The sequence below is a fragment of the Rhinolophus ferrumequinum genome, chromosome 16 (genome assembly GCF_004115265.2).
Source record: "Rhinolophus ferrumequinum isolate MPI-CBG mRhiFer1 chromosome 16, mRhiFer1_v1.p, whole genome shotgun sequence".
Classification (NCBI taxonomy): Eukaryota; Metazoa; Chordata; class Mammalia; order Chiroptera; family Rhinolophidae; genus Rhinolophus; species Rhinolophus ferrumequinum.
Window position 1 is genome coordinate 67,589,462 of NC_046299.1, and position 25,027 is coordinate 67,614,488.

Here is a 25,027-nt window from a genome sequence, read left to right on the forward strand (position 1 = left end):
GTAAAAATATACTCTTAATCATAGCTGTTGTTTCCATTAAGCAGATGCCAAACTATTTTGGAGAGCAATTTATACGTATTTATATTTCTTACGCATTTTTTCTCCTTCAAAAACTGTTTCCTGGCTGTTAATTTAGACTTTAATTTATTCCAGTTGAAGTTAAGAATGCTTTTGTAAAGTACACAATATATTAAAAATCAAAGATAAAAAAAGTACATACAAAAATTTGTTGAGATTCTTATTGGAATTTTGTCAGAGAATATTGATCTTTTTATCTACGAAAGGGTAGATCTCCATTTATTCAAATGATTTTGTCCGAGGAAAGTATATTTATATAAATTAATAAAAATATTTTCTCTTGGATTGTGTTTCTTTCCTGATTTATCTACAATTTTCATCTACTGCTTCCATGCTTTTGAAGTAGCTTTCTTGTCCATTCCCCTCTCCCACCCGCTTTCTTTTTTTTCCCCAGAGAGTCGGTGAAGGTGATATAAGTGATGTTGGATCTGCTAGCAGTTTCTGAGTGCGGGCCGGGATCGTGTCTCACAAAGCCGAAGAATGGAAACACGGACCAAGGAGAGGCAAAAAGTTTTAAAAAGAGGATAGTTTATTAGAGGCAGGAAAAGAGGTTGCAGCTCCCGAGCAGGAAGGGGTCCTGAATGGAGGGGGATGCCCCCTGACTGAGGCAAAAGCTTACTTTTATACCTTCCCTTGCCTGCTTGGGGAAGTGGGCTGTTTGAAGAGGGAACTTGTTTGAAGAAGGGAACTGGCGCCTTCTAATGAAATTCGTCTACCAGGTTTGTTCTACTTGCCCATGTAAAGGAATTAGCAAAGTAACCCACACTTTATCAGATCTATCAGACCAAAAGGAATTTTATGATTAACCTCAAGGCCTTGTTACATTATGTCCTGGAGCGAAGGAGTGATTTCAAAACCTGAAGTTTTAGGATATGACTGTCTTTGTTTATTCCACCAGGGACCTCCCTGTCTACCTAGGGACATGCTAGCTAACCTGTCTCAAAGGGGTCACATATTCTTTTATATCGTTGAGATCTACTTCATCGGATTTCAAAAAAAGTTAATTTGACAGGCAGGTTCCCTTTTCTTGACAGCTCTGTGTCTAAATTGAACACTTGGTGCATATAGAACTTAGTTGTAATCCATAACTTGGGGAGCCCCTTAAGGAACCAGGGCGCTGGGCTGCTTAAGGAACTCAGACCCTCCTCCCCAAATTCCCAAGAGCTACATAGGCTCCGCGTGAGGACCTTCTGCGCATGTTTACTCCCGCCCTCTGCCTCTGTGCACTTCCGCCTTGTGCGCCTGTTTTCCCTCTGTCCTTGCGTGGAGGTGGTTCTGCGCCCGCAGAGCGAGCTCTTCTGGGGCCAGTTTCACAGGACGAGGAAGCGGCAGGTGAGACCCGGAGGGTTAACAGGGTGGAGGAGGGCTCGCACGGCTCGTGGGGGAGGCGGTCAGTGCTCGGTGGTGGGGAGGAACTCGGCGAACCCACGGGTCGGCGGGACCCGGGGCTTCTCAGTTAAGACTAGGAACTGGAGCCGCCACGTGACCAGCCTCTGCTGAGCGGGCGGCTGAGGCCGGGTTCTCGGGTGGGGGAGGGCATGTGCGCATGCGCGAGGCGTACATCTAGTACACAATGTATTGTGTACTTGTCAGTGGGGACGGGGCGGTGCTGCGGGGAGAGCGAGTGCGCAGGTGTGACATGTCATTTGTGAGGCGCCTGGGAAGAAGGGTTCCCCAGCAAGGCCGATTTACTCCTCTCCAGACAGACGCCTTTCCCTTGGTTCTCCATTTAGCCTTTCTGGATTCTTAGGTGCTCCCCAGTCATGTCCATCACTGAGTCTTGATATATGCAGTAATTTTGACCTGACTTGACCTAGCATTCAGGAAGAATTTTCAAGAAATACCTGTTTTTGTCCCATTTGCTTCAGAAAAAACGTTTTTCATCTGAAGGTTAGTGACTTATTCGGGATACAGTTTTGTTAGTGATGACTGAAAGTCAGATCTCCCGACTCGTAGGCCAGTACTATCTACTTTTCCACACAAGTAAAAGCAAGAAATGGCAACAAAGGTAAGGAAATTAAAACATAGAGCTTTCCTTCAAGTACTGCTTTTTATAGCTTTTGTTGGAGTCCCTTACTAAAGGTGTAGTAACATTAGTAGGAAAATTGATAAACAGTTTAGCCCTCAGTATTTTTTTTACGACAGTTTTGGTGAAGAGTTAATGTTCCTTTATTAGTTGTGTTGTTTGTTTTACATGCTTGTCATTTTAAATTTTTTGTGAATACCAAGGGATATTTCAACTGTTAAAAAATCCACAGGAAGCAGATATTTATATTTACCCAGTAAAAATTTGTATGCCCCAAAGCTATATGATTAGACAGGTGCTCTTTCACCATCCCCTTGTACCTTTTGAAGGTTAAAGGGACATTGACATTCCTCCTATCTAGTGGGTGTGTGTAGCTTTATAGGGCAGGAGAATTCAGGAGTTGCCAGGCAGGCCAGATCTTTCATGACCCCATTCCTCTTCTTCTAACCCAGCATATCTTCAGAGTTGTCTACATTTTTCCAAGAAAGGCAGAAAATGAACAAATACCAGGTGAGTTGTTTGTTTGTCCCCACTATATTTTACAATACTTGTGGGATTTCTAAGAATCCATATGTTAAGATGGGAAATTAGTAGTAGATAAAAATTGAACTTCACAGAAAATATAAAGTAACAGATCAAAAGCAGGGCCAATTTGGCTTATACACTGATCATTACACGTCTTAGAGTTTCTAAGTTGACCTGCAAATATGTCTCTGGTGTTTCTGATAATCATGGTATAAAGGGAGTCACTTGGATACAGACAAATTCTTTTCAAGACAAAGACATCCTGGGAGATATCCTTTTTGGTCTTAACACAGGGACACAGTGAATAATCTTCCAGTGACAGCCCTGAAATGAGTTCCTCAGACTGTTCCTCACTGGGAGTAAAAAAGTCCACAAAATGGTTCAAGTGGTCAATTTTATGACAGTCTTGTTTGATCCTAGTATAAAAGCTATTATGTTTAGGGGAATGAATGGCCTTCACGTTTGTTAACAAAAACTCTCCATAACTATTTTATCTTAGCTAGGCTGTGTATATGAGGTGTGTAGCAGATGGTTAAAAGTTAAGTTCTTTGGTAAATGTTTCTGAGCTTCTCAGTCAAATTTCATCCCATAGCATTCTGTCTTGGTTATTCCCCTTCACATTTCAGAATCTCTCCAGGTAAAAGTCACCAGTGACTTAACTGTAGTTGTCTTCCCTGAAAAACTGCTACAGCACCCTATTGACTACCCTTGGAAAATCTCCCTTGTCATCTTCTCATACCACTCTTCTGATGACTCTTTTGGGGTCTTCCTCATTGTGCCCCTAGTTCCAAGTGTTCATCCTTTGTCTACTAGTTTTATTTTATCTCTGTATGTACATTGAAAGTTTATCAAGTTGAACAGTACTGTTTATTGTTTAAAAATATGTAAATTATCTTAATGTATATATGACACACGTTTTCTCTCAACTCATCAATAATTTAAGATCTGTTCCAATGTAGTTTATTCCTGTTAATGCCATATTTTTCCATTGTATGGCAATACTATATTCTAAATACTATATTTCATTGGTAGACGTTTAGATGACTTTTATTTTCCGGTAGTATAAATAATCCAGCTGTGACTATCCTTGTCATTCTTTTTGCACAATCGCAAATGTATCTCCAGACTCTATAGAGCAGTGATTCTCAAAGTGAGGTTCTTTGACCAGAAAGCAGCATAACCTGTAAACTTGTTTGAAATGCAGTCTCATGCCCCATTCCAAACCTACTGGAAGAGAAGTTCTGGGGGTGAGGCCCAGCAATCCTTGTTTTAACAAGACATCTATGTGATGCTGATACCCACTAAGTATAATAAGAATCACTGCTCTGGAGAACTGTGATAATATTTTTGAATTGTAGGATATGGATTTCTAATTTTTCTAGATATGTTATTATTCATTAGAGGACTATTTTTCCTCCTTTTTCTCCAGATACAAAAATTATTTCTATGCTAGTGTGTGAAAACTGCACTGTTTAATTTTCATGTGTCTGATTGAGTTGTGAAACTTTCATAAATTTATGACTTTTCAGGTTTTCTTTTTTACTGAGTTTTGTAAGAATTCCCTATGTATTTTACTTTTTTTTTTTTTTTTTTTGGAGGGCGCAGCTCACAGTGGCCCATGCATGGATCGAACCGGCAACCTTGGTGTTATTAGCTTCATGCTCTAACCAACTGAGCTAACCGGCCACCCCCCCTATGTATTTTAAATGGTAATCTTTCATTATAATTGTTACTAATCATCTTCTCTCAGTATGCATTTTGTGTTCAAAATCTAAGGAGAGTCATTTTCTTGACCTTTGAGATTTTTGAGAACTTTGGAGTTTTTCAGAAGGATCCCTGACACACCTCAAAAATTTGTTTTCTCTCTTTATAGAAGGAATAATTAAAATAATTAGGCCTATTTAATATGTTAAGTTACATGTGAAGCATTGTTAAATAAATGATGCTTAACCTTAGATTATATGTTAGATAAATATATTAATATAAATGTTAGAAAACTTAACTGTTTCTCTCTTTCACTGAAAGTTGTGACTCTTATCATATCCTTGAAATGCAAACACCCAGGAACTAACCAAACCATTGCCCAAAAAAAAAAAAAAAAAAAAAAAAAAAAAGTATACTTTTAAAAATACAAAATGCTAAATAAGTTTCCTTATTTGTATTTTAACTTAATGGTATACTTCCTGAAAGTTTTATATACAACCCTTTTGTGTCTTCTGGTTTGTTTTTTTTATTCTTGTTTTCCTGACACCAGGGAAATTTTTCTATACTTTGTCTAAAAATACCAAACTTGTTTTAATATTTACTACCTTAGTCCATCTGGAATTTTTCAAATAGAACGTGATGAGAGGATCTAATTTTATATTTTTCCATCTGTACAATATAAGCAGCACAATAAAAGGATAACACTTCGTGATCTAGGAACAACAAAACAGATCTGAGTAGGAATGCCTGCCATATTTCTTCATTATGCATGTTTCTGGCTTTGGGCTGAGGTAGATAAATTTTGTCATGTTCACAAAGTATTGAGTCTTATTTTATTAAAAATGAGACTTTAGTTTTTCCAAATGTTTAACATTTTATGGAGATGATACAACTTTTATCATTGGATCTATTTAATTATATTTCCATATTTCCCAATAACTAATCTTTGTGTTCTGAAGCAAGCTCCACTTGTCAAAAAGTGTTATTCTTTTAATGATCTGCATAATTCTGTTTGTCAGTATTTTCCGTAAACTTGTTCATACTATTTTTAACGTTTTAAAAAAGCTTAACGTGTTGCTTTTTATCTCTAACAGTTTTTCATTTGTGCCTTTTTTTTCTTAGTATTTTTTTCATAGATACATATTTATTAGTCTTTCAAGGAACCAGCTTTTGGTTTCATTGATTTTCACTATATTTAAGTTTCGTTAACTTCTGCTTTTTTCAAAGCTGCTTTCAACTATCTTTGTTATAGATTCTTTTTTTTAACTTTTTTTGTTAAAGATGAGTTTGTTTTAGAGCTTTTTAGTATATGCATTTAAGGTTATAATGTCCCTTTATGTACCACTTTACCTGCAAAACCCAAGTGGCAATATGTAGTGCTTTCTTTTTTTTCTACACAGGTTTTAATTTCCTTTCTGATGCCTTCTTCAATCAATGAATCAGAATGTGTTTTTATTTTTAATAAATCTTATTTCTATATGTACAGCAGTTATATATAGAAAAGTTCACAAATCTCAAGTATAGAGCTCAAGGAACTATAGTCATGTACCACTGCTTAACGATGGGGATTCATTTTGAGAAATGTGTTGGTAGGCAGTTTCATGGCTTGAGCATCATAGAGTGCACTACCACAAACCTAGACGGGCTCTAAGGGATAACCTGTTGCTTATAGGTTACAAGCCTGTCCAGCATGTTGTTACTGTACAAAACAACATGAAATTAAATCAAGCACAAGAGGAAATGATGCAATCCGGAGACACTCTAAATATGAGATGTATGAGGCCTAACATGGCATACTCTTTTACCGTAAACTTTTTTTTTAATAAGTAGGAAGAGCACACTCTAAAATAGTGATAAAAACATATGGTATAGTAAATATATAAACCAGTAACATAGTTGTTTGGTATCATTATCAAGTATTATGTACTGTACATAATTGTACATGCTATATTTTTATAGGCCTGGCAGCACAGTAGGTTTGTTTACACCAGCATCACCACAGACATGTGAGTAATGCCTTGCACTACAACGTTATGATGGCTAAGATGTCATTAGGCGATAGTATTTCAGCTCCCATTATAATCCTGTGGGATCACCATCATATATGAGGTTGGTCCGTCATTGAAATGTTATATGGCGCATGACTATATTACAAATCCAATACCCATATAACTCATATACAGATCAAAACAAACATTAATAGCACTCCTGAAGCCTCTCTTGTGCCCCTTTCACAATTCTTAATACCTTCCTGCTAATTAATTTACAGTTAATCTGTGGCTTCAATGGGGGAGTTGAGTAGTGAAATGACAGAGACCACTAGCCCTCAAAGCCTAAAAATATTTACTGTCTGGCTCTTTACAAGGAAATTTGGCAATCCCTAGATTAGTTTATTAAATTTGTTAGTGTTGGTATTATTTGTGCCTTTTAAAAATTAATTTTCCTACTCCAAGGTCAAGATAACTCTTTGTTATTTTTAAAATATTAATTGTTTTGACTTTCACATTATGTGTATTTTATTGGAATTGATGTGTGTGCACTTATGTATGAGGTTGACATCAGTTTACTTTTTTAGCATATGATTTGTCTAGTAGCATTCTTTTTTCTTTTTTTTTTTTTTTAAGATTTTATTGAGGAAGGGGAACAGGACTTTCTTGGGGAACAGTGTGTACTTCCAGGACTTTTTCCAAGTCAAGCTGTTGTCCTTGCAATCTTAGTTGTGGAGGGCGCAGCTCAGCTCCAGGTCCAGTTGCCGTTGTTAGTTGCAGGGGACACAGCCCACCATCCCTTGCGGGAGTTGAGGAGTCGAATTGGCAACCTTGTGGTTGAGAGCTCGTGCTCTAACCAACTGAGCCACCCATCCGCTCCTAGTATCATTCTTAAAACAATATTTCCCCATTGTTTTGCAGTATATGTCATAATAATGCATATACATCTATGTCTGGGTCTCGCTGTTGCATTGGTTTGTCTCTTCTTATGCCAATGCCACATTTGACAAAAAGTTTCTATGTTTAGCAGTGTATGCCCTTTCACATTTTTTTCTTCTTCAGCAGGATCCTGGCTCTTCTTGGCCCTTTGTATTCCCATATAAATAATAATGTTTACAATGTTATTTAATTGTTAATATTCACAAAATAACCTGCTGGGACTTTCTTTGGGGTTGAATTGAATCTATAAAGAAACTTGGGGAAAATTGCTTATTTTTTTATGTTGACTCTTCTAATGCCATGAGCATGGATATTTCCTAACATTAAATTTTTAGTAATTTTTAAAGGTTTTTTTGTGTGGATTCTTGTACACTTGTTATTATTTCTATGTTTAGTGTTTTTGTTAATATACATATATCTTAACTGCATTTTCTAATGGCTTGTTGCTGATATGTAAAATTATATTTTATATATTGATCTTGTATCCAACAATTTTTCTACACTAATTTATTATATCAGATAATTCATTTATGCATTATTTGAATTTTTCTATATGTATTAGGTTGGTGCAAAAGTAATTGCGGTTTTGGACCGTGAATTTTAAATCATTGTAATTAGGCTCAAACACATCTTTATTAATCAAAATAGGAACCATTACAATCAATGCATTTTTGCCAACAAGAAATAAGTTTTGTTTATTCCTGTAGCGTAAAAATTCATGCTTTGGGATTTGACGAACTCTTGGAAAACATTTTCTGCATCCTGCTGGTGGTGGAAGCGTTTTCCCTGCAAATAGTTGTTGAAATGCCTGAAGAAGTGATAGTCGGTTGGCAAGAGGTCAGGTGAATATGGCGAATGAGGCAAAACTTCGAAGCCCAATTCATTCAACTTTTGAAGCGTTGGTTATGCGACATGTCGTCAGGTGTTGTCAAGGAGAATTGGGCCCTTTCTGTTGACCAATGCCGGCTGCAGGCATTACAGTTTTCGGTGCATCTCATCGATTTGCTGAGCAACCTTCTCAGATGTAGTGGTTTCGCTCGATTCAGAAAGCTGTGGTGGATCAGACCGGCAGCAGACCACCAAACAGTGACCGTGACCTCTTTTTGGTAAAGTTTGGCTTTGGGAAGTGCTTTGGAGCTTCTTCTCGGTCCAACTACTGAGCTGGTTGTCTCCGGTTAACATATAAAATCCACTTTTCGTCGCACGTCACAATTCGATCGAGAAATGGTTCGTTGTTGTTGCATAGAATAAGAGAAGATGACACTTCAAAACGATGATTCTTTTGATTTTTCGTTACTCATGAGGCACCCACTTATCGAGCTCTTTCACCTTTCCAATTTGCTTCAAATGCTGAACAACTGTAGAATGGTCAACGTTGAGTTCTTCAGCAACTTCTCATGTAGTTGTAAGAGGATCAGCATCAATGATTGCTCTCAGTTGGTCATTGTCAACTTCCCGTGACCGGCCACTACGCTCCTCATTCTCAAGGCTCTCCTCTCCTTTGCAAAATTTGAACCACCACTGCACTGTATGTTCGTTAGCAGTTCCTGGGCCAAATGTGTTGTTGATGTTGAGAGTTGTCTCTGCTGCTTTATGACCCATTTTGAACTCGAATAAGAAAATTGCTTGAATTTGATTTTTGCCTAACATCGTTTCCATAGTCTAAAATACATATAAAATAAACAGCAAGTAATATCATCAGCAAAAAATCATAAAGTGAGAAATGCACATTAAAATGATGTATAAAGTAACCACATTTATTTAAGAATGTATTCCAGTATCAAACGGCAAATTTCAACAATGCAAAAACCGCAGTTACCTTTGCACCAACCTAATACAAACATATAATCTGGGAATAGACATTTATTTTTTCCAATTCTTAAATCTTTTTTATCTGTATTTCATTGCCAGCTACTCCAATATATAATACTGAGTAGAAACAAAAGTAGGTTTTCTTGTCTTGATTCTGTTCTCAAAAGAAAAACTTTCCTTTCAATATGTAACTTTTGCTGTATTTTTTTGTATTTCTTATCACATCAAGAATGTCCATTCTAGTTCTAGTTCTATAAAGGTTTTTTTCCCATGAGTTCCTGTTAAATATAATCAATGGTTTTCGGCATCTATTGAGATTTTCATTTGATTTGTCTCCTTTATTTCCTTAATTAGTAAATTATATTAATTGATTTTCAAATATAAAACTAACTAGATACGTATATATTCTGAATGTCTTCTCTCATCCTGTGTGGTATTTTTATTCTATGTGTTTTGATAAGGGTAGGTTCTTAATATAGTATAATTAATAATAATTTGTTTCCTGTTTAAAAAATCTTTCCTATCTTGGGGTCACGAAGGTATTTCTTATGGCATATTCTAAAACTTTTGTTGTTTTATTTTTTAGATTTAGAGCTATATACTGTGTAAAATAAATTTCTGCTTACACTTAAGAAAGTAAATACTCAAATTATAATGAAAGTAGCACCATTTATTGAAATGATTGTCTTTTTGTTACCCTTGTCATAAACAAGTGATAATATATGTGTGGGTCTGTTTTTGGACTCTCCTCCATTCTGTGTATGCATTTAAAAATTCTTATGCCCATATGACACTGTTTTAGTTATGGTACATTAATCATGCTTGATATCTGATAGCATTTCTTCTGGCTTTATTTTTCTTTAAGATCATTTTGTCTATTCTTAGCCCTTTGCAGTTTTACATATTTTAGAATAAGTCTAATATCCAAGAAAGTATCTGTTGGGATTTTGTTTGAGATTGCTGTGAATTTATATATCAGCATGGAGTGAATTGATATTTTTATAATATTGAGCCTTCTTACCTAGGAATCTGTTCTATTCCTCTATTTAGGTCTTCTGTATTTTGTAATTTTCTTTGTTGAGATTTTCATATTTTTCATGCTATTGTTGTACCTTTAAATTTTTTAATTTTCTGAAATTTGTTATATTGAATTAGTATCCTATTTCTAAAACTTTCAGATACTTTTATTTGAGTTTTCTATGTATATGATTGTTTTGCCATATTACACTAAGAACTTTAGAAAAATGTTGTTGAGTAAAATTGGATATAGCAGGCATCCTTATCTTGGTCCTAGTTTTAAGTTGAACACTTTCCATAATTCACCATTAAATGTGATAGATATTTGCTGTAGGTACTTGTAAAAATCCTTTATCACATCGAGGAAATTCCTTTCTATTTATAGTTTGTCAAGAGTATTTCTTATGCTTTTCTACATCTAGTGAGATGATCATATAATCTCTTAGTTTTAAAAACTATTCATTATTTTTATTTCCACCTTTCAGAAAATACTTTCATGGTGTTCATGGTTTATATTTTCTCTGTAAGCCAGTTAAAAATGATTTTCCTCAGCTTCCATTCTTGATTATTTTCTCCCTTCAGTCTCTTAGTTCTCTGGAGAGCCATCTGATTCATTCTTGTCGACTTCAGACACCACCAAATTATTAATGTCTACCAAATCCTTGTTTTCATTCTAGACCTTCAGTATTATGCTTCAAATTTATTATATTCAAGACCTATTTTGCTGAAATACAGTGCCCAATTCTGTTTTCTGCTAATTTTTATGGCTTACTTTGTCACTCTAGTATCTGTATAGCTGTTTATACATAATCCTCGAGGAAACATTTCCTTTCTGTCCAGTGAATTGGTGACCAATTCTGTTGCTATCTTTATCAGTGTCCTATTTGCATCCCATTTTCTACTGTAGTAGTTTATGCACGTGGTGTTGTTTTTGTCCTTTAGCTTTTTCTTCTCTTTTTCAAAAGAACTGGTTCTATAAATAAAAGCCTGGTCACATAATTTTAGTATATGCTCACATCTATTCTTTTGTTCCCCTTTCACAGCAACAGTGATCCTTAAGGTAGAGGCATGCAGTCTAGATGATATATACATATATATATATACATACATATATATGTATGGATATACGTATATGTATATGCATATGTATATACATATGGATATATGTATATATCCATCTTGGATATTTTCTCTTATATATTCTACAGACATTTCAAATACAATAATTCCAAAATCTTTCCCTCCTCATTTTCTACACTTCCTTATTATTGTCTCTGAATTGAAGAGTTAGAGCCTAGACTACGTGAAGAGTTAGAGCCTAGATTGCAGTGAAATAAAATATTAGGCTTTTTTCTGCATGTTTAAGTTAAATCAGAAGAAAATTAAAATTTATAATAAATGTATTGATAGTTTATTTCTATAATTTACAAATACAAATTTCTGTAGTTCTCAGTATTCTTTAGGATAGAAAGTGATTCTTTGGAAACTCTTGGTCTAAAGTTACTCTGTAATACATTTCCTAAATACATCCATGGCCTTTTGTCTCATCACAGCTTCAGGCTGTGTTCTCAAGTCCTTCTATGCTGTTTACCCTTCTGCTTGTTTCCTGAGTGTGTTCGAGTCCTGCTGCCTTTGCTTGTGCCCTGGCCCTGTGTTCATGAAGAACACAATATTACTCTTCATCCAACAGCTTTTCTTCCTCAGTGAAGCTCAAAAACAGGACTAGTATTGCTGCTCATTTACATGAGTCTATCTTGTGTGTCTTTTCAGCGTAGCACTTCTAATATATTACTGCATATGTTTTATTACCAGATTATATGCTCTTTGAATACAAGAAGATGTTTGTTAATCTTAGTACTTCCAAGAACTAGAATAGTGCCAGGTACATTGTGGGGACTTGATAATTTTTTTTATATAAATAAGACCTTATTGCAACAGCAGAATATTTCTATTATGATTTGTCTTCTTCCTCCAAAGTATAAAGCCAAGCAGTCTGTAAACCATTTTGGTAATCTGAATAGTACTCATGATAAAGATTAGATCTCATACGTCTTTTTCCATGTTATCTAATTCTCAACATTTCAGGTTGAACAGAAATTCCAAGCATCAGTATCATTTAAGGATGTAACTGTGGGCTTCACCCCGGAGGAGTGGCAGCACCTGGACCCAACTCAGAGGTCTCTGTATAGAGATGTGATGCTGGAGAACTATAGCAACCTTGTTTCAGTGGGTAAGATCTGTTTACTATGGAATTCTAAATAGCATTTTTAAACTCTTTTAAATATGAAGCATAGGGACACTGTAGAGTTTAATGACAGTTAAGATTAGAAGTCAGGAATCAATGTTGATTGATCACTTTTGGGCATCAGGAATATATTTGTGTTCGTGTCTCCAGTGAAATGTTCAGTGGCACCTTCACTGAACAGCTCCAGAAGCTTCCTCCTCTTTCAGAGGCTCTGAAGTCTAAGTTTCCCAGTCCACATCCTAAATGATTTCACTTTGACAGGATATTGTGTTACCAAACCAGAGGTGATCTTCAGGCTGGAGCAAGGAGAGGAGCCCTGGATATTGGAGAAAGAATTCATGAGCCAGAGCTTCCCAGGTGAGTTAAGGTACTGCACAGTGACCGTCACGGAATTTGTTATTGTCTGTGGTTAATCCAGAGCTTGACAACTTTGAAATGTTTTTTCAAGAACATCTTTTTAAGAGGTCCTAACACTTGGATGTGACTGAGAATACTGATTATTGAATGAAACCTCCAGATATCACTCTCACAAAAAAGTGTTCTCCTTTTTGATTCCCTTTTTGAATATTTACTATTCTTACATCTTCCAATAGTCCAGTCTTTGCCCATTTCATTCTACTACTGTGTATCTTGGTTACTGTATGTTTTCCAAAGTACTTTCAGTTGCCTGCCTTACCACCACTGCCTTGCATGCCTGCAGTTGTCAGGCATTCTTTCATACACTCATATTCTGACTCAAATAATTTTTTTTTTGATACTTAAAGAAACTTCATTTTTATTTTAATAGTAACACAATTCAAAGCTTAATTCAAAACATCTGGTTTCACTTTCTTTACTGATTATGATAGCGAGAGATTCTGAGACATCAAGTATGACTGTCACTTTTTGATATGCAGATACATTTCTTGGCTTGAGTGTAAATCTTATACTTTCAATTGTGCCCCTTGTAGCTAATTATTATTATTTTTCTTTTTTTATTACTTTCAGGTGTACAAAACAATGTAATAATCAGACATTTATTATTTATATCTCTCACACAGTGATAACCCCCGTCCTGCAATCTACTACCCCTCTGACATCGCACACAGCCATTACATTTCCACTGTCTCTATTCCTAATGCTGTACTCTGCTTCTTGTGAATACACATATATATATAAATGAAATTATAGTTGACATTCATTATTGTTCAGCTTCAGCTTCAGGTGTACAGTGCAGTGATCAGGCATCTACTTCTTCCCTGTGGTGGTCTCCCTAATGAGACAAGTGTCCATCAGATACCCTACAAAATCTTTACAACATTATTGATTACATTCCCTAAATTAACTTTTTGTAACCCCGTGGCCATCTTGTGGTTACTGACTGTTTTCTAATCCCCTCACCTTCCCCCTTATCGCCACCCCCCCTCCCATCTAGCAACCCTCAGTTTTTCCTCTGTCTCTGAGACTGTTCGTTCATTTATTCTTTTCAGAATATTTATCCGTTCATTTTATTCTTTTCAAAATATTTATTCTGATTAATTCGTTCATTTATTCTTTTCTTTAGATTCCACATATAAGTGAGATCATATGGTGTTTGTCTTTCTCTGTCTGACTTATTGAACTTAGCATAATGTTCTCTAGGTCCATCCATGTTGTTGCAAATGGTAAGATTTCTTTCTTCTTTATGGCTGTGTAATACTCCATTGTATAAATGTACCACAGTTCCTTAATCCAGTCATCTGCCAATGGGCATTTCGGTTGTTTCCATGTCTTGTCTGTTGTGTATAGTGCTGCAATAAACATACGGGTGCATAAATTTTTTCAAATTAGAGTTTTGGATTTCTCCGGATAGATACCTAGGAGTGGAATTGCTGGGTCATAAGGTCGTTCCATTTTTAGTTTTTTGAGATACCTCCATACTGTTTTCCATTGTGGCTGCAGCAATCTGCAATCCCACCAACAGTGCACAAGAGTTCCCTTTTCTCTACATCCGTGCCAGCACTTGTTGTTTGTTGATTTGTTGATGATAGCCATTTTGACTGGGGTGAGTGATACCTCACTGTGATTTTTATTTGCATTTCTCTAATGATTAGTGAGGTTGAGCATTTTTTCATAAGTCTGTTTGACATCTGTATGTCCTCTTTAGAAAAATGTCTCTTCATGTCCTCTGACATTTTTTAATTAGGTTGTTTGTTTTTTTGGAGTTGAGTGAGTTTTTTATAAATTTTGGATATTAACCCCTTATTGGATATATCATTGGCAAACATCTTCTCCCATTCAGTAGGATCCCTTTTTGTTTTATTGATGGTTTCCTTTACTCTGAAAAATCTTTTTACTTTGATGTACTCACACAGGTTTATTTTTTTTCTTACTTCCCTTGCCAAGGGTACATATCAGTAAAAGTCTTACTCTGGGTGATGTCTGTACTTTCTTCCTATATTTTCTTCTAGGAGTTTTATGATTTCAGATCTTACATTTAAGTCTTTAATCCATTTTGAATTTATTCTTGTATATGGTGTAAGGAGGTGGTCCAGCTTCATTTTTTGGCATGTATCTGTCCAGGTTTCCCAGCACCATTTATTGAATAGACTGTCCACGTACACCACCGTAAATTCTTGCTTCCATTCTCGTAGATTAAATGACCATATAGGCATGGATTTATTTCTGGACTCTCTATTCTGTTCCATTGATCTATGTGTCTGTTTTTATGCCAGTACCATGCTGTTTTGATTACTGTAGCCTCGTAGTATAATTTGATGTCAGGTATCGTTATACCTCCCACTGTGTTCTTATTTCTCAATATTGCCAAGGCTATCCGGGATCTTTTATGGTTCCATATAAATTTTAGGATTATATGTTCTATTTCTGTGAAAAACGTCGGTAGTTTGATAGGAATTGCGTTGAATATGTATATTGCCTTAGGCAGTATAGACATTTTAACGATATTAATTCTTCCTATCCATGAGCACGGTATGTGTTTCCATCTATTTGTATCTTCTTTAATTTATCTCTTCAGTGTCTTATAATTTTCTGAGTAAGATCTTTTACTTCTTTGGTTAAATTTATTCTCAGGCATTTTATAGTCTTTGAAGCAATTGTAAATGGGATTGTTTTCTTAATTTCTCCTTCTGATATTTTATTATTGGTATATACAAATGCAACTGATTTCTGAATATTAATTTTGTATCCTGGGACTTTACTAAATTCATTTATCAGTTCTAATAATTTTTTGGTGGAATCTTTAGGGTTCTCTATGTATAGTATCATGTCATTTGCATATAATGGACAATTTTACTTCCTCCTTACCGATTTGGATGACTTTTATTTCTTTTTCTTGTCTGATTGCTGTGGCTAGAACTTCCAGCACTATGTTGAATAGAAGTGGAGATAGTGGGCTACCTTGCCTTCTTCCTGATCTTAGGGGGAATGGTTTTAGCTTTTCCCCATTGAGTATGATGATAGCTGTGGGTTTATCATGTATGGCCTTTATTATGTTGAGATATGGTCCCTCCATCCCCACTTTCTTAAGAATTTTTATCATAAATGGCTGCTAGATTTTGTCAAATGCTTTTTCTGCATCTATTGATATGATATGACTTTTATTTTTCATTTTGTTAATGTGGGGTATCACATTAATTGATTTACAGATGTTGAACCACCCTTGCGTACCAGGAATGAATCCCACTTGATCATGGTGTATGATCTTTTTAATGTATTGCTGAATTCTGTTCACTAATATTTTGTTGAGGATTTTTGCATCTATGTTCATTAGGGATATCGGCCTGTAGTTTGTTTTTTTTTTTGTATAATATTTTTGTCTGATTTTGGGATCAGGGTGATAGTGACATCATAAAAAGTGTTTGGGAGTCTTCTCTCCTTTTGGATTTTTTTGGAATAGTTTGAGGAAAATAGGTGGTAATTCTTTTTTGAATGTTTTGCAAAATTTACCTGTAAAGCCATCTGGTCCACACTTTTATTTGTTGGGAGCTTGTTGATTACTCATTCAATTTCCCAGGTGGTAATCAGTCTATTCAGGTTTTCCGTTTCTTCTTGAGTTAGCCTTGAAGGTTGTATACTTCTAGAAAATTGTCCATTTCTTCCAGATTGTCTACTTTGTTGGCATATAGTTGCTCATAGTAATTTGTTAAAAAATTTTTATTTCTGTGGTGTCTGTGGTCACTTCTCCTCTTTCGTTTATGACTTTATTTATTTGGGTCCTCTCTTTTTTTTGATGAGTCTGACTAAAGGTTTGCGATTTTGTTTATCTTGTCTAAAAATGAGTTATTGGATTCATTCATCTTTTGTATTGTTTTTTTGGTCTCTATTTCATTTATTTCCACTCTGATCTTTATTATCTCTCCTTCCTTTTACTCCCTTTGGGCTTATTTTGCTGTTCTTTTTCCAGATCTCTTAAGTGTAAAGGTAAACTGTTGATTAGTGATTTTTGTTGTTTCTTTAGGTAAGCCTGCATTGCTATGAATTTCCCTCTTAGGACTGCTTTCGCTTGTCTTGAGATATCTTTTGGTTTCTTCCTTGATCTCATTGTTCACCCATTCATTATTTAGTAACAGGTTATTCAGCCTCCATGTATTTGTGTATCTTCCAGTTTTTTTCCTGTAGTTGATTTCTAATTTCATAGCACTGTGGTCAGAGAAGACAATTGGTATGATTTCAATTTTCTTAAATTTATCAAGACTTGTTTTGTGGACTAACATGTGGTCTATCTTGGAAAATGTTCCATGTGTGCTTGAGAAGAACGTGTATTCTGCAGCTTTGGGGAATATCAATTACTCTGAAAATATTGATTAAATCCAACTGGTCCAATGTGTCACTTAAGGCCATTGTTTCCATATCGATTTTCTGTCTGGAAGACCTGTCTTTTGTTGTCAGAGGTGTGTTGAAGTCCCCTACTATGATAGTGTTACTGTTGATCTCTGTCTTTATGTCAGTCAATATCTGTTTTATATATTTAGGTGCTCCTATGTTGGGTGCATAGATGTTTACTAGGGTTATGTCCTCTTGTCGGATCGATCCCTTTATTATTAAATAGTGCCCATCTTTGTCTTTTAATATATTCTTCATTTTAAAGTCTATTTTGTCAGATACAAGTATTGCAACTCCAGCGTTTTTCTCATTGCCATTTGCATGAAATATCTTACTCCAACCCTTCACTTTCAGCCTGTGTGTGTCTTTTGATCTGTGGTGAGTCTCTTGTATACAGCATATGCAAGGGTCTTGCTTTGTTATCGACTCAACCACCCTATGTCTTTTGATTGGAGCATTTAATCCATTTACATTTAAAGTGATTATTGATAGGTACATAGTTATTGCCATTTTTTTGTTTGTAGTTGGATTGTTTTCATTTTTCTTCTGCTTACAGAAGCCCTTTTAATATTTCCTGCAATGCTGGCTTGGTGGTAATAAATTCCTTTAGCTTATTCTTTTCTGGGAAGCTCTTTATCTCTCTTCAATTTTAAATGATAGCCTTGCTGGGTAAAGCAATCTAGGTTGTAGGCCTTTGTTTTCCATCACTTTGAATACCTCCTGCCACTGCCTCCTGGCCTTCAATGTTTCTGTAGAAAAGTCATTTGATAGTCTTATGGGAGTTCCCTTGTATGTAACCCTCTGTCTTTCTCTTGCTGCTTTTAGGATTCTCTCTTTGTCTTTAACCTTTGCCATTTTAACTATAATATGTCTTGGTGTGGACCTGTTTGAGGTTATTCTGGTTGGAACTCTCTGCACTTCCTGGGGTTGTATGTCGGTTTCCTTCACCAGGTTAGGGAAGTTTTCGGTCATTATTACTTCAAATATGTTCTCGATCCCTTTCTCCCTCTCTTCACCTTCTGCTATTCCTACGATGTGCATGTTGTTGCGCTTGATGTTATCCCAGAGGTCTCTTAAACCATCTTCACTGTTTTTTATTCTTTTTTCTTTTTGTTGCTCCGTTTGGTGATCGCTGCTAACTTGTCTTCTAAGTCGCTGGTTCGATCCTCTGCTTCATCTAACCTGTTGGTAATTCCTTCAAGTGTGTTCTTTATTTCAGTTATTGTATTTTAGTTCTAACTGGTTGTTCATTATGAGTTCTCTATCCTTTTTTATGTCGTCACTAACATTAAACATTCTTATCATCAGTGTTCTGAACTCTATCTGATAGGTTCAGAATCTGTTTCATTTTGTTCCAATTCTGGAGGTTTCTTCTGTTCTTTTGTTTGGGACATGTTTCTTTGTTTTCCCATTCTGGCTGACTCTCTGTGTTTGCTTCGACATATTAGGTAGATCCTCTAGAGTTCTTGGTTTTTGCTGGGTCATCTTATGTAGTATGTGACCTTTATATTTGACTTGCACCATCTCCCTGTGCGTGTGCTCCAAAGGTGATCCTTGTGTTGTGTATATTGTCCTGTTAAAGTTGAGTTTTAATTGCTTTTGGCTTGTGAGTAGGTGGGGTTAACTCCTAGGCTGACGAGGAAGATAAGTACTATATGGTAGCACTTATATGTGGAATCTGAAAAAGCCAAATTTGTAAAAACAGAGCAAAATGGTGGTTAGCAGGTGACAGTGTGTGTAGGACAGGGCAGTTGTTTAAGGGTGTGAACTTGCAATGAGTAGTAAACAAGCCCTTGAGATCTGTGTCTCTATTTTTCAATATATGTAGTGAATATAGACAAGGATAGTATAATCATTAAACTTGCTAAGAGACTAGAACTTAATTATTCCAATCACTAAAAACAAATGATAATTATGTAATGAGATAGAGGTGCTAATTATTTGTATAATGGCAATCATAATATATAAATATTTTAATTTAACATATGTACCTTAAATTTACACAATGTTGTATATCAAATATAATTTTAAAAAAGCACTAAACACATAAACAGATATTTATGTATATTAAATGTCCTGTGATAGTTAAAAAACTATCAAAGAAATTAAAACAGAGTTAAATTGATTGTGTGTCCTGCTTTAAAAAGAATAGTCAGGGAAAACCTTCAGGAGATCACCATTAGAGCAAAAATTTGAATGAAATGATTGCATGAACCATGAGGATTCTGCCTTTTTTCAGCAGCGGTAATAGCAACTGTTAAGCCCATGGGCAGGAATGTACTTCGTGTTTTTCAGATTGACAGGAGGGGGGGCAGGAGATGAGGTCAGGTAGCTATGATCCAAGAGACGAGTGTATCGTAAGCCTTGTTAAGGAATTTGATTTTGTTCTTAATTTATTGGTGGATTTTGGCAAATGAGTAACATCTGATTTATATTTGTGTAAGATCTTTTTTACCTGTATTGAGAAAATATAAGGAAGAGTACAGGGCATAGAGCGCTCATTAGGGGACTGTTGTAGTTTTCCTTGTGAATGATTATGATCACCTAGACAAGATTGGAAGGCATGGAGGTAATGAGAAGAGGTTGGATTATCTCTCCATTTAGAACGTGGGGCAGTAAAAAAAGAACTAACATTTATATCATCAGAGTAACAGAAGAGACGGGAGAGTGGTGCGTAAAGTATTTAAAGAAATAGTGGTTGAGAATTTCTCAAATTTGGCAAAAGACATAAATCTACTCACTCAGGAATCTGAGAGAACTCCAAAGAAGGTAAATCCAAAGATATCCATGTTAAAGGCACATCATAATTAAATTTCTGAAAACACTAAAAAATCTTGAAAGTAGCCATTAGAAAGAAACATTACCTTTGGGAATGACAGTGGATTTACCTCAGATCATACAGGCTAGGAGGAAATAGCACATTTTTTCAACTACTGAAAGAAAAGAACTATTAAAAATTCTTTTTCTTGTGAAAATATATTCAGTAAAGAAGGAAAACTAAAGATAGTGTTATACAAAGGAAAACTAAAAGAAAATGTTAGTAGCAAACCTATCTTTAAAAAATGGCTAGAGGAAATTTTCTAATAGGAACTAATACAAGAAAGCTTAGAACTTCAGAAAAGAAAGAACATTGAAAGTGGCAAAAACAGGACTAAATATGAGATCTGACAGTTAAGTTCACAAACTTGCCACCATGCACTTACGTTGGCAGCACTGTACAAACAGCTCGGTAAGGTTTCATAACCTTGGTATATCAGTGTCTCACAGCTGTGTTTGTGTCGATGTGTGGCTCTGTTTTGCTGAGTGGCGTTCATTATTGTTGTTGCGTGTTTTTGTGTGCCCTGGTGAGAATATTTGAGCTTGAATTAGAGTAATGAACATTCAGTTTCTTGCTAAACTTGGCAAAAGTGGAAGTGAAATCAGGGACATGTTAGTCCAAGTTTATGGGGTTAATGCCATGAAGAAAACGGCAGTGTACAAATGGGTTAAACCTTTTTCTGAGGGGAGAGAAAGAGTCACTGATGAAGAGAGGTCAGGGCGGACAGTAACTGATGAAAACATTGCAAAACTTTGTGGGATTATGCGTCAAAATCGTCAGCTGAATGTGAGAATCATAGCAGACCAAGTAAACATCAATAGAGAAACAGGAAAATCTTAACTGAAAATCTTGGCATGAGAAAGGTGTGTGCAAAAATGGTCCTGAAGGAGCTCCTGCATCACGACAATGCACCAGCTCACACGGCACTGTCTGTGAGGGAGTTTTTAGCCAGTAAACAAATGAGTATCGGAACACCCTCCCTACTCACCTGAACTGGGCCCTAGTGTCTTCTTTCTTCCCCTGAAGATAAAGGAAATATTAAAAGGAAGACATTTTGATGACATTCAGGACATCAAAGTTAATATGACAACAGCTCTGATGGCCATTCCAGGAAAAGTTTCGAAATTGCTTTGAAGTGGGAACTAGGCGCTGGCATCGGTGTATACCTTCCCAAGGGGAGTACTTCAAAGGTGACTGTAGTGATATTCAGCAGTGAGGTATGTGGCACTTTTTCTAGGATGAGTTCTTGAACTTGTCAGACCTCATATAATGGAGTTCCCTTCTCATGAGTTTCCGAAATCATGTTTGATGATTGGAGAAAAGTTATAATATGTGATTTGATCCTCTGTATGTAGAGGAAATACTGAATGCAATTATATTTTTAAGTAGGGAGAATTTAAGTGGAATTAAAGTTTTACATTTTGCTTGAGTGGTTAAATGTTAGTATTAGAAGTCTGTGATAAGTTACACACGTGGCGTTTTATTATCTAGAAGAACCACTAAAAACTATACAAAATGATACACTTAGAAACAGTGTAAATAAATGGATGTGTTCATGTAACCAATAGGAAAATAAGAAATGAAGAACAGTTGAATGAGAAACTGAGAAAACAAATAATAGCCAGACTTAATTAAGCCTAGCATAAGAATGTTTACCCTAAGTGTAAATGATCTAAGTATACCAATTAAAATACAGATTGGCAGAATGGATAAAACCAAAAACATGATTCAAAAATATGTTACTCATAAGAGTCTCACTTCAAATACAACATTGATTGATAAAAGAATAGAAAAAGATATACCATGCAAACATCAGTCAACACAAAGGCAAAGAATAGCCCCATTAATATCAGATAAAGTACTCTCTAAAGCAAAGAAAATAATTAGACAGAAAGAGGAATATTTCAACAGAAATACAGTGATCTAAAATGTGACCCCACCAAACAACAGAAACTCAAAGTACACAAAAGAAAACTGATTGAACTGAAAGGGGAAGTAAATCCTCAGTTATATTTGGAGAATTCACCACTTCATTCTCAACAGTTGGTAAAACTGCTAAACATTAAATCAGCAGTAGGTACAGAAAAACTGAACAGCACCATCAATGAACAGGATTGAAGCAACATTTATGAACATTACCCAAAAGCAGCAGGATACACATTCTTAAGTACTCATGGAACATTCAGAAACAAAACATGCCCTCATTAAATTTAAGAGAATTGAAATTTTGCTGAATATGTTCTCTGACCATAATGAAGTGAAACTATGAATCAGTAACCAAGGCAAATTAAACAGAATACTTATAAATAATGCATGGATCAACGAAGAAGGCTCAAAATTTAAAAACAAAATGCATGGAACTCAATGAAAATGAAAACACCATATTAACATATGTGGGAGACAGCTAAATCTAATAGGGAGATTTATAATACTAAATGCTAACATTAGATAAGATAAAAGGTCTCAAATCCGTAATTAACTTTCCACCTCAAGAAACTGGAAAAGAGCAAAGTAAATCCACAGCAAGTAGAAGGAAGAAAATTATAAGGAGAAATCAATGAGGTTGAAAATAGGAAAAGAATAGAGAAAACTAATGAAACACAAATCTGATTCTTTGACAAAAATCAGTAAAATTAATAAACCTCTAGCAATATGGACAAAAATAAAAGATAAGACAAATCACTAATGTCAGAAAAGAAACAGGGTATCACTCCTGCATCCATGAATAGGATAAGCAAAATGCTTTGAACAGTTAGGCTCATAATTTGACAGTTTAGAAAAAAAATGGGTCAATTCTTCAGAAACCCCAAACTACCAAACCTCAATCAAGATGATATAGCTAATTTGAATGGCCCATAGATTGTCATAGAAGAGGCATAGATAATTTGAAATAAAAAAATTAAATTTTAAATAAAAAGCACCAAATAAAAAAGAAAGAAATCTGAAATGTCATCAGTGGAGACTTCTACCAACATTTAAAGAATTAACAATGATTGTACAAAATGTCTTCCAAAAAATAGAAGGGGAGGGAATGCTTCTTAACAAGTTTATTATTCTGATACCAAGATCATAGAAAGAAAGTACAAAAAATAATAAAACTACAGGTCTATATTGCCCATAAATTTAGCAAAAATCATTAACAAAATGCTAGCAAATAAAAATAAGCAATGTATAAAAAGAATTATACGCCATGACCAAGTGGGATATATTCCAGGTATGGTTCAACAAAGAAAACTCAGTCAGTGTCATCTACCATAGGCTAAATAAAATACTATTACACATAGTATTGCTTTTTTCATTTCCTTTCAGATTGTTCATTGCAGGCGTATAGAAAAACAACTGATTTGGGAGTATTGATTTTGTACCCTGCAATTTTTCTGAACTTGTATATTAGTTATAGTAGCTTTCTTATAGATTCCTTAGGATGTTCTGTGTATAGAGAGAATCTTTCATATTCTTTCTTTAAGGCCATTACTTCCCTAATCTCAAAAAGTGGAGGTGACATAAGAAATAAAAACTATAAACCAGTATCTCTCATGAACATAAATGCAAAAACCCAAATAGAATCCAATACTGTATAAAAAGGATTACATATCAAGACCAATTAGGATTCATTACAAGCATATGAGGCTGGTTTAATATTCAAAAATTAATTGACATAATCCACCCCATCAATAGGCTATAGTATATAGAGAAAAATATGATCATAAAAATTATGTAGAAGAAGCATTTGACAAAATCCAATGCCCTTTCATGATTTAAAAAAAAAAAAAAACATCAGCAAACTAGAAATAGAGGGGGACTTTCTCAACTTGATAAAAAATATTTATTTAAAAAAAAAACCCTACATTTGGTTAACATATTTAATAGCGAGAAACTGGATGCTTTCTCCTTCATATCAGGAGCAAGGCAAGGATGCCTTGTTTCACTACTCATTTAAGATCTTACCTGAAATCCTAAGTAATGCAGCAAGATAGGAAAATGAAAGGTATACAGATAGCAAAGGAAGAAATTAAACTTTTTCACAGTGGCATGATTATTTAAGTAGAAAATCCTAAAGAAGTGGAAATTTCTGGAACTAATAATAAATATAGCAAGGTTGCAGGATACAAGCTTAACATAAAACAATTGCTTTGTCATTATTTTACTTATGTCTTTACTGTTGAGTTGTAAGAGTTCTTTAAATATTCTATATACCAATCTCTAATTAGGTATATAATTTGCAGATGTTTTCTCCCATTTGTGGCTTATTATTTCACTATCTTGGCTCTGTGCTCTGCAGTAAGAGAGTTTTTTTTTATTGTTTCATGAAGCACAGTTGATTTTGTTTTTGGTATTGTATCTATAAGGGTGGTGTCTATCCCAAGGACATGGAGATTTACCCCTATATATTTTTTAAAGTAAATAGCTCTGACATTTAGGTCTATGACCCATTTTTGTCTATGGTGTGAGGAAGAGGTTTTTCATTGTTATCCATGTAGATGTCAGTTGCCTCTGCATCATTTGTTGAAAAGCTATTTTTTTCACCATTGAATCATCTTGGCTTCCTTACTGAAAATGAACTGAACGTATTTATTAGTATTTATTTCTGGACTCTCAATTCTATTCTGTAGATCCATACATTTGTACTTATACCAGTACCACATTGTCTTGATTACTGCAGCTTTGTAGCAAATTTTGAAATTGAGAAGTCTGAGTTTTCCAACTTCTACCTCTTTTTCATGGTTGTTTTGAGCATTTTCAGTTTCTTGAATTTTCACATGAATATTTGGATCAGCTTGTTCGTTTCTGCAAAAAAGGCAGCTGGGATTTAGTTAGGGATTGTGTTGAGTTTTTGTATCAGTTTGGCAATTATTGCCATGTTAACAATAAAGTCTTCTGATTCCTGAGCATGTGCTGGATGTTTCCATTTAATTAGGTCATCTTTAATTTCTTTCAGCATTGTTCTGTAGTTTTCAGACTATAAGATCTGAAATTACGTGGTTAAAATTACTCATAACTATTTTATTCTTTTGCTGCTATTGTAAGTGGAATTAGTTTCTTAAATTCATTTATTGTTCATTGTTAGTATA

The 25,027-nt window shown here is 35.1% G+C and overlaps 1 protein-coding gene across 3 annotated transcripts in view; it reads left to right on the top strand.

Moving 5' to 3' along the window:
• The first annotated feature begins 1,294 nt into the window (after window positions 1-1,294).
• The window catches only part of ZNF33B (zinc finger protein 33B), a 35,052-nt gene continuing 11,319 nt past the window's right edge, over window positions 1,295-25,027 (top strand). For 2 of the 3 annotated variants that reach the window (XM_033130583.1, XM_033130584.1), the window contains exons 1-5: window positions 1,295-1,410; window positions 1,947-2,086; window positions 2,557-2,614; window positions 12,175-12,319; window positions 12,596-12,691. In XM_033130583.1, coding sequence (XP_032986474.1) covers window positions 2,004-2,086; window positions 2,557-2,614; window positions 12,175-12,319; window positions 12,596-12,691 — 382 coding nt within the window. In that variant the 5' untranslated portion in view covers window positions 1,295-1,410; window positions 1,947-2,003. Of the gene's footprint in view, window positions 1,411-1,946; window positions 2,087-2,556; window positions 2,615-12,174; window positions 12,320-12,595; window positions 12,702-25,027 lie in introns of those variants that run through there. The other variant, XM_033130585.1, reaches the window with a different exon arrangement.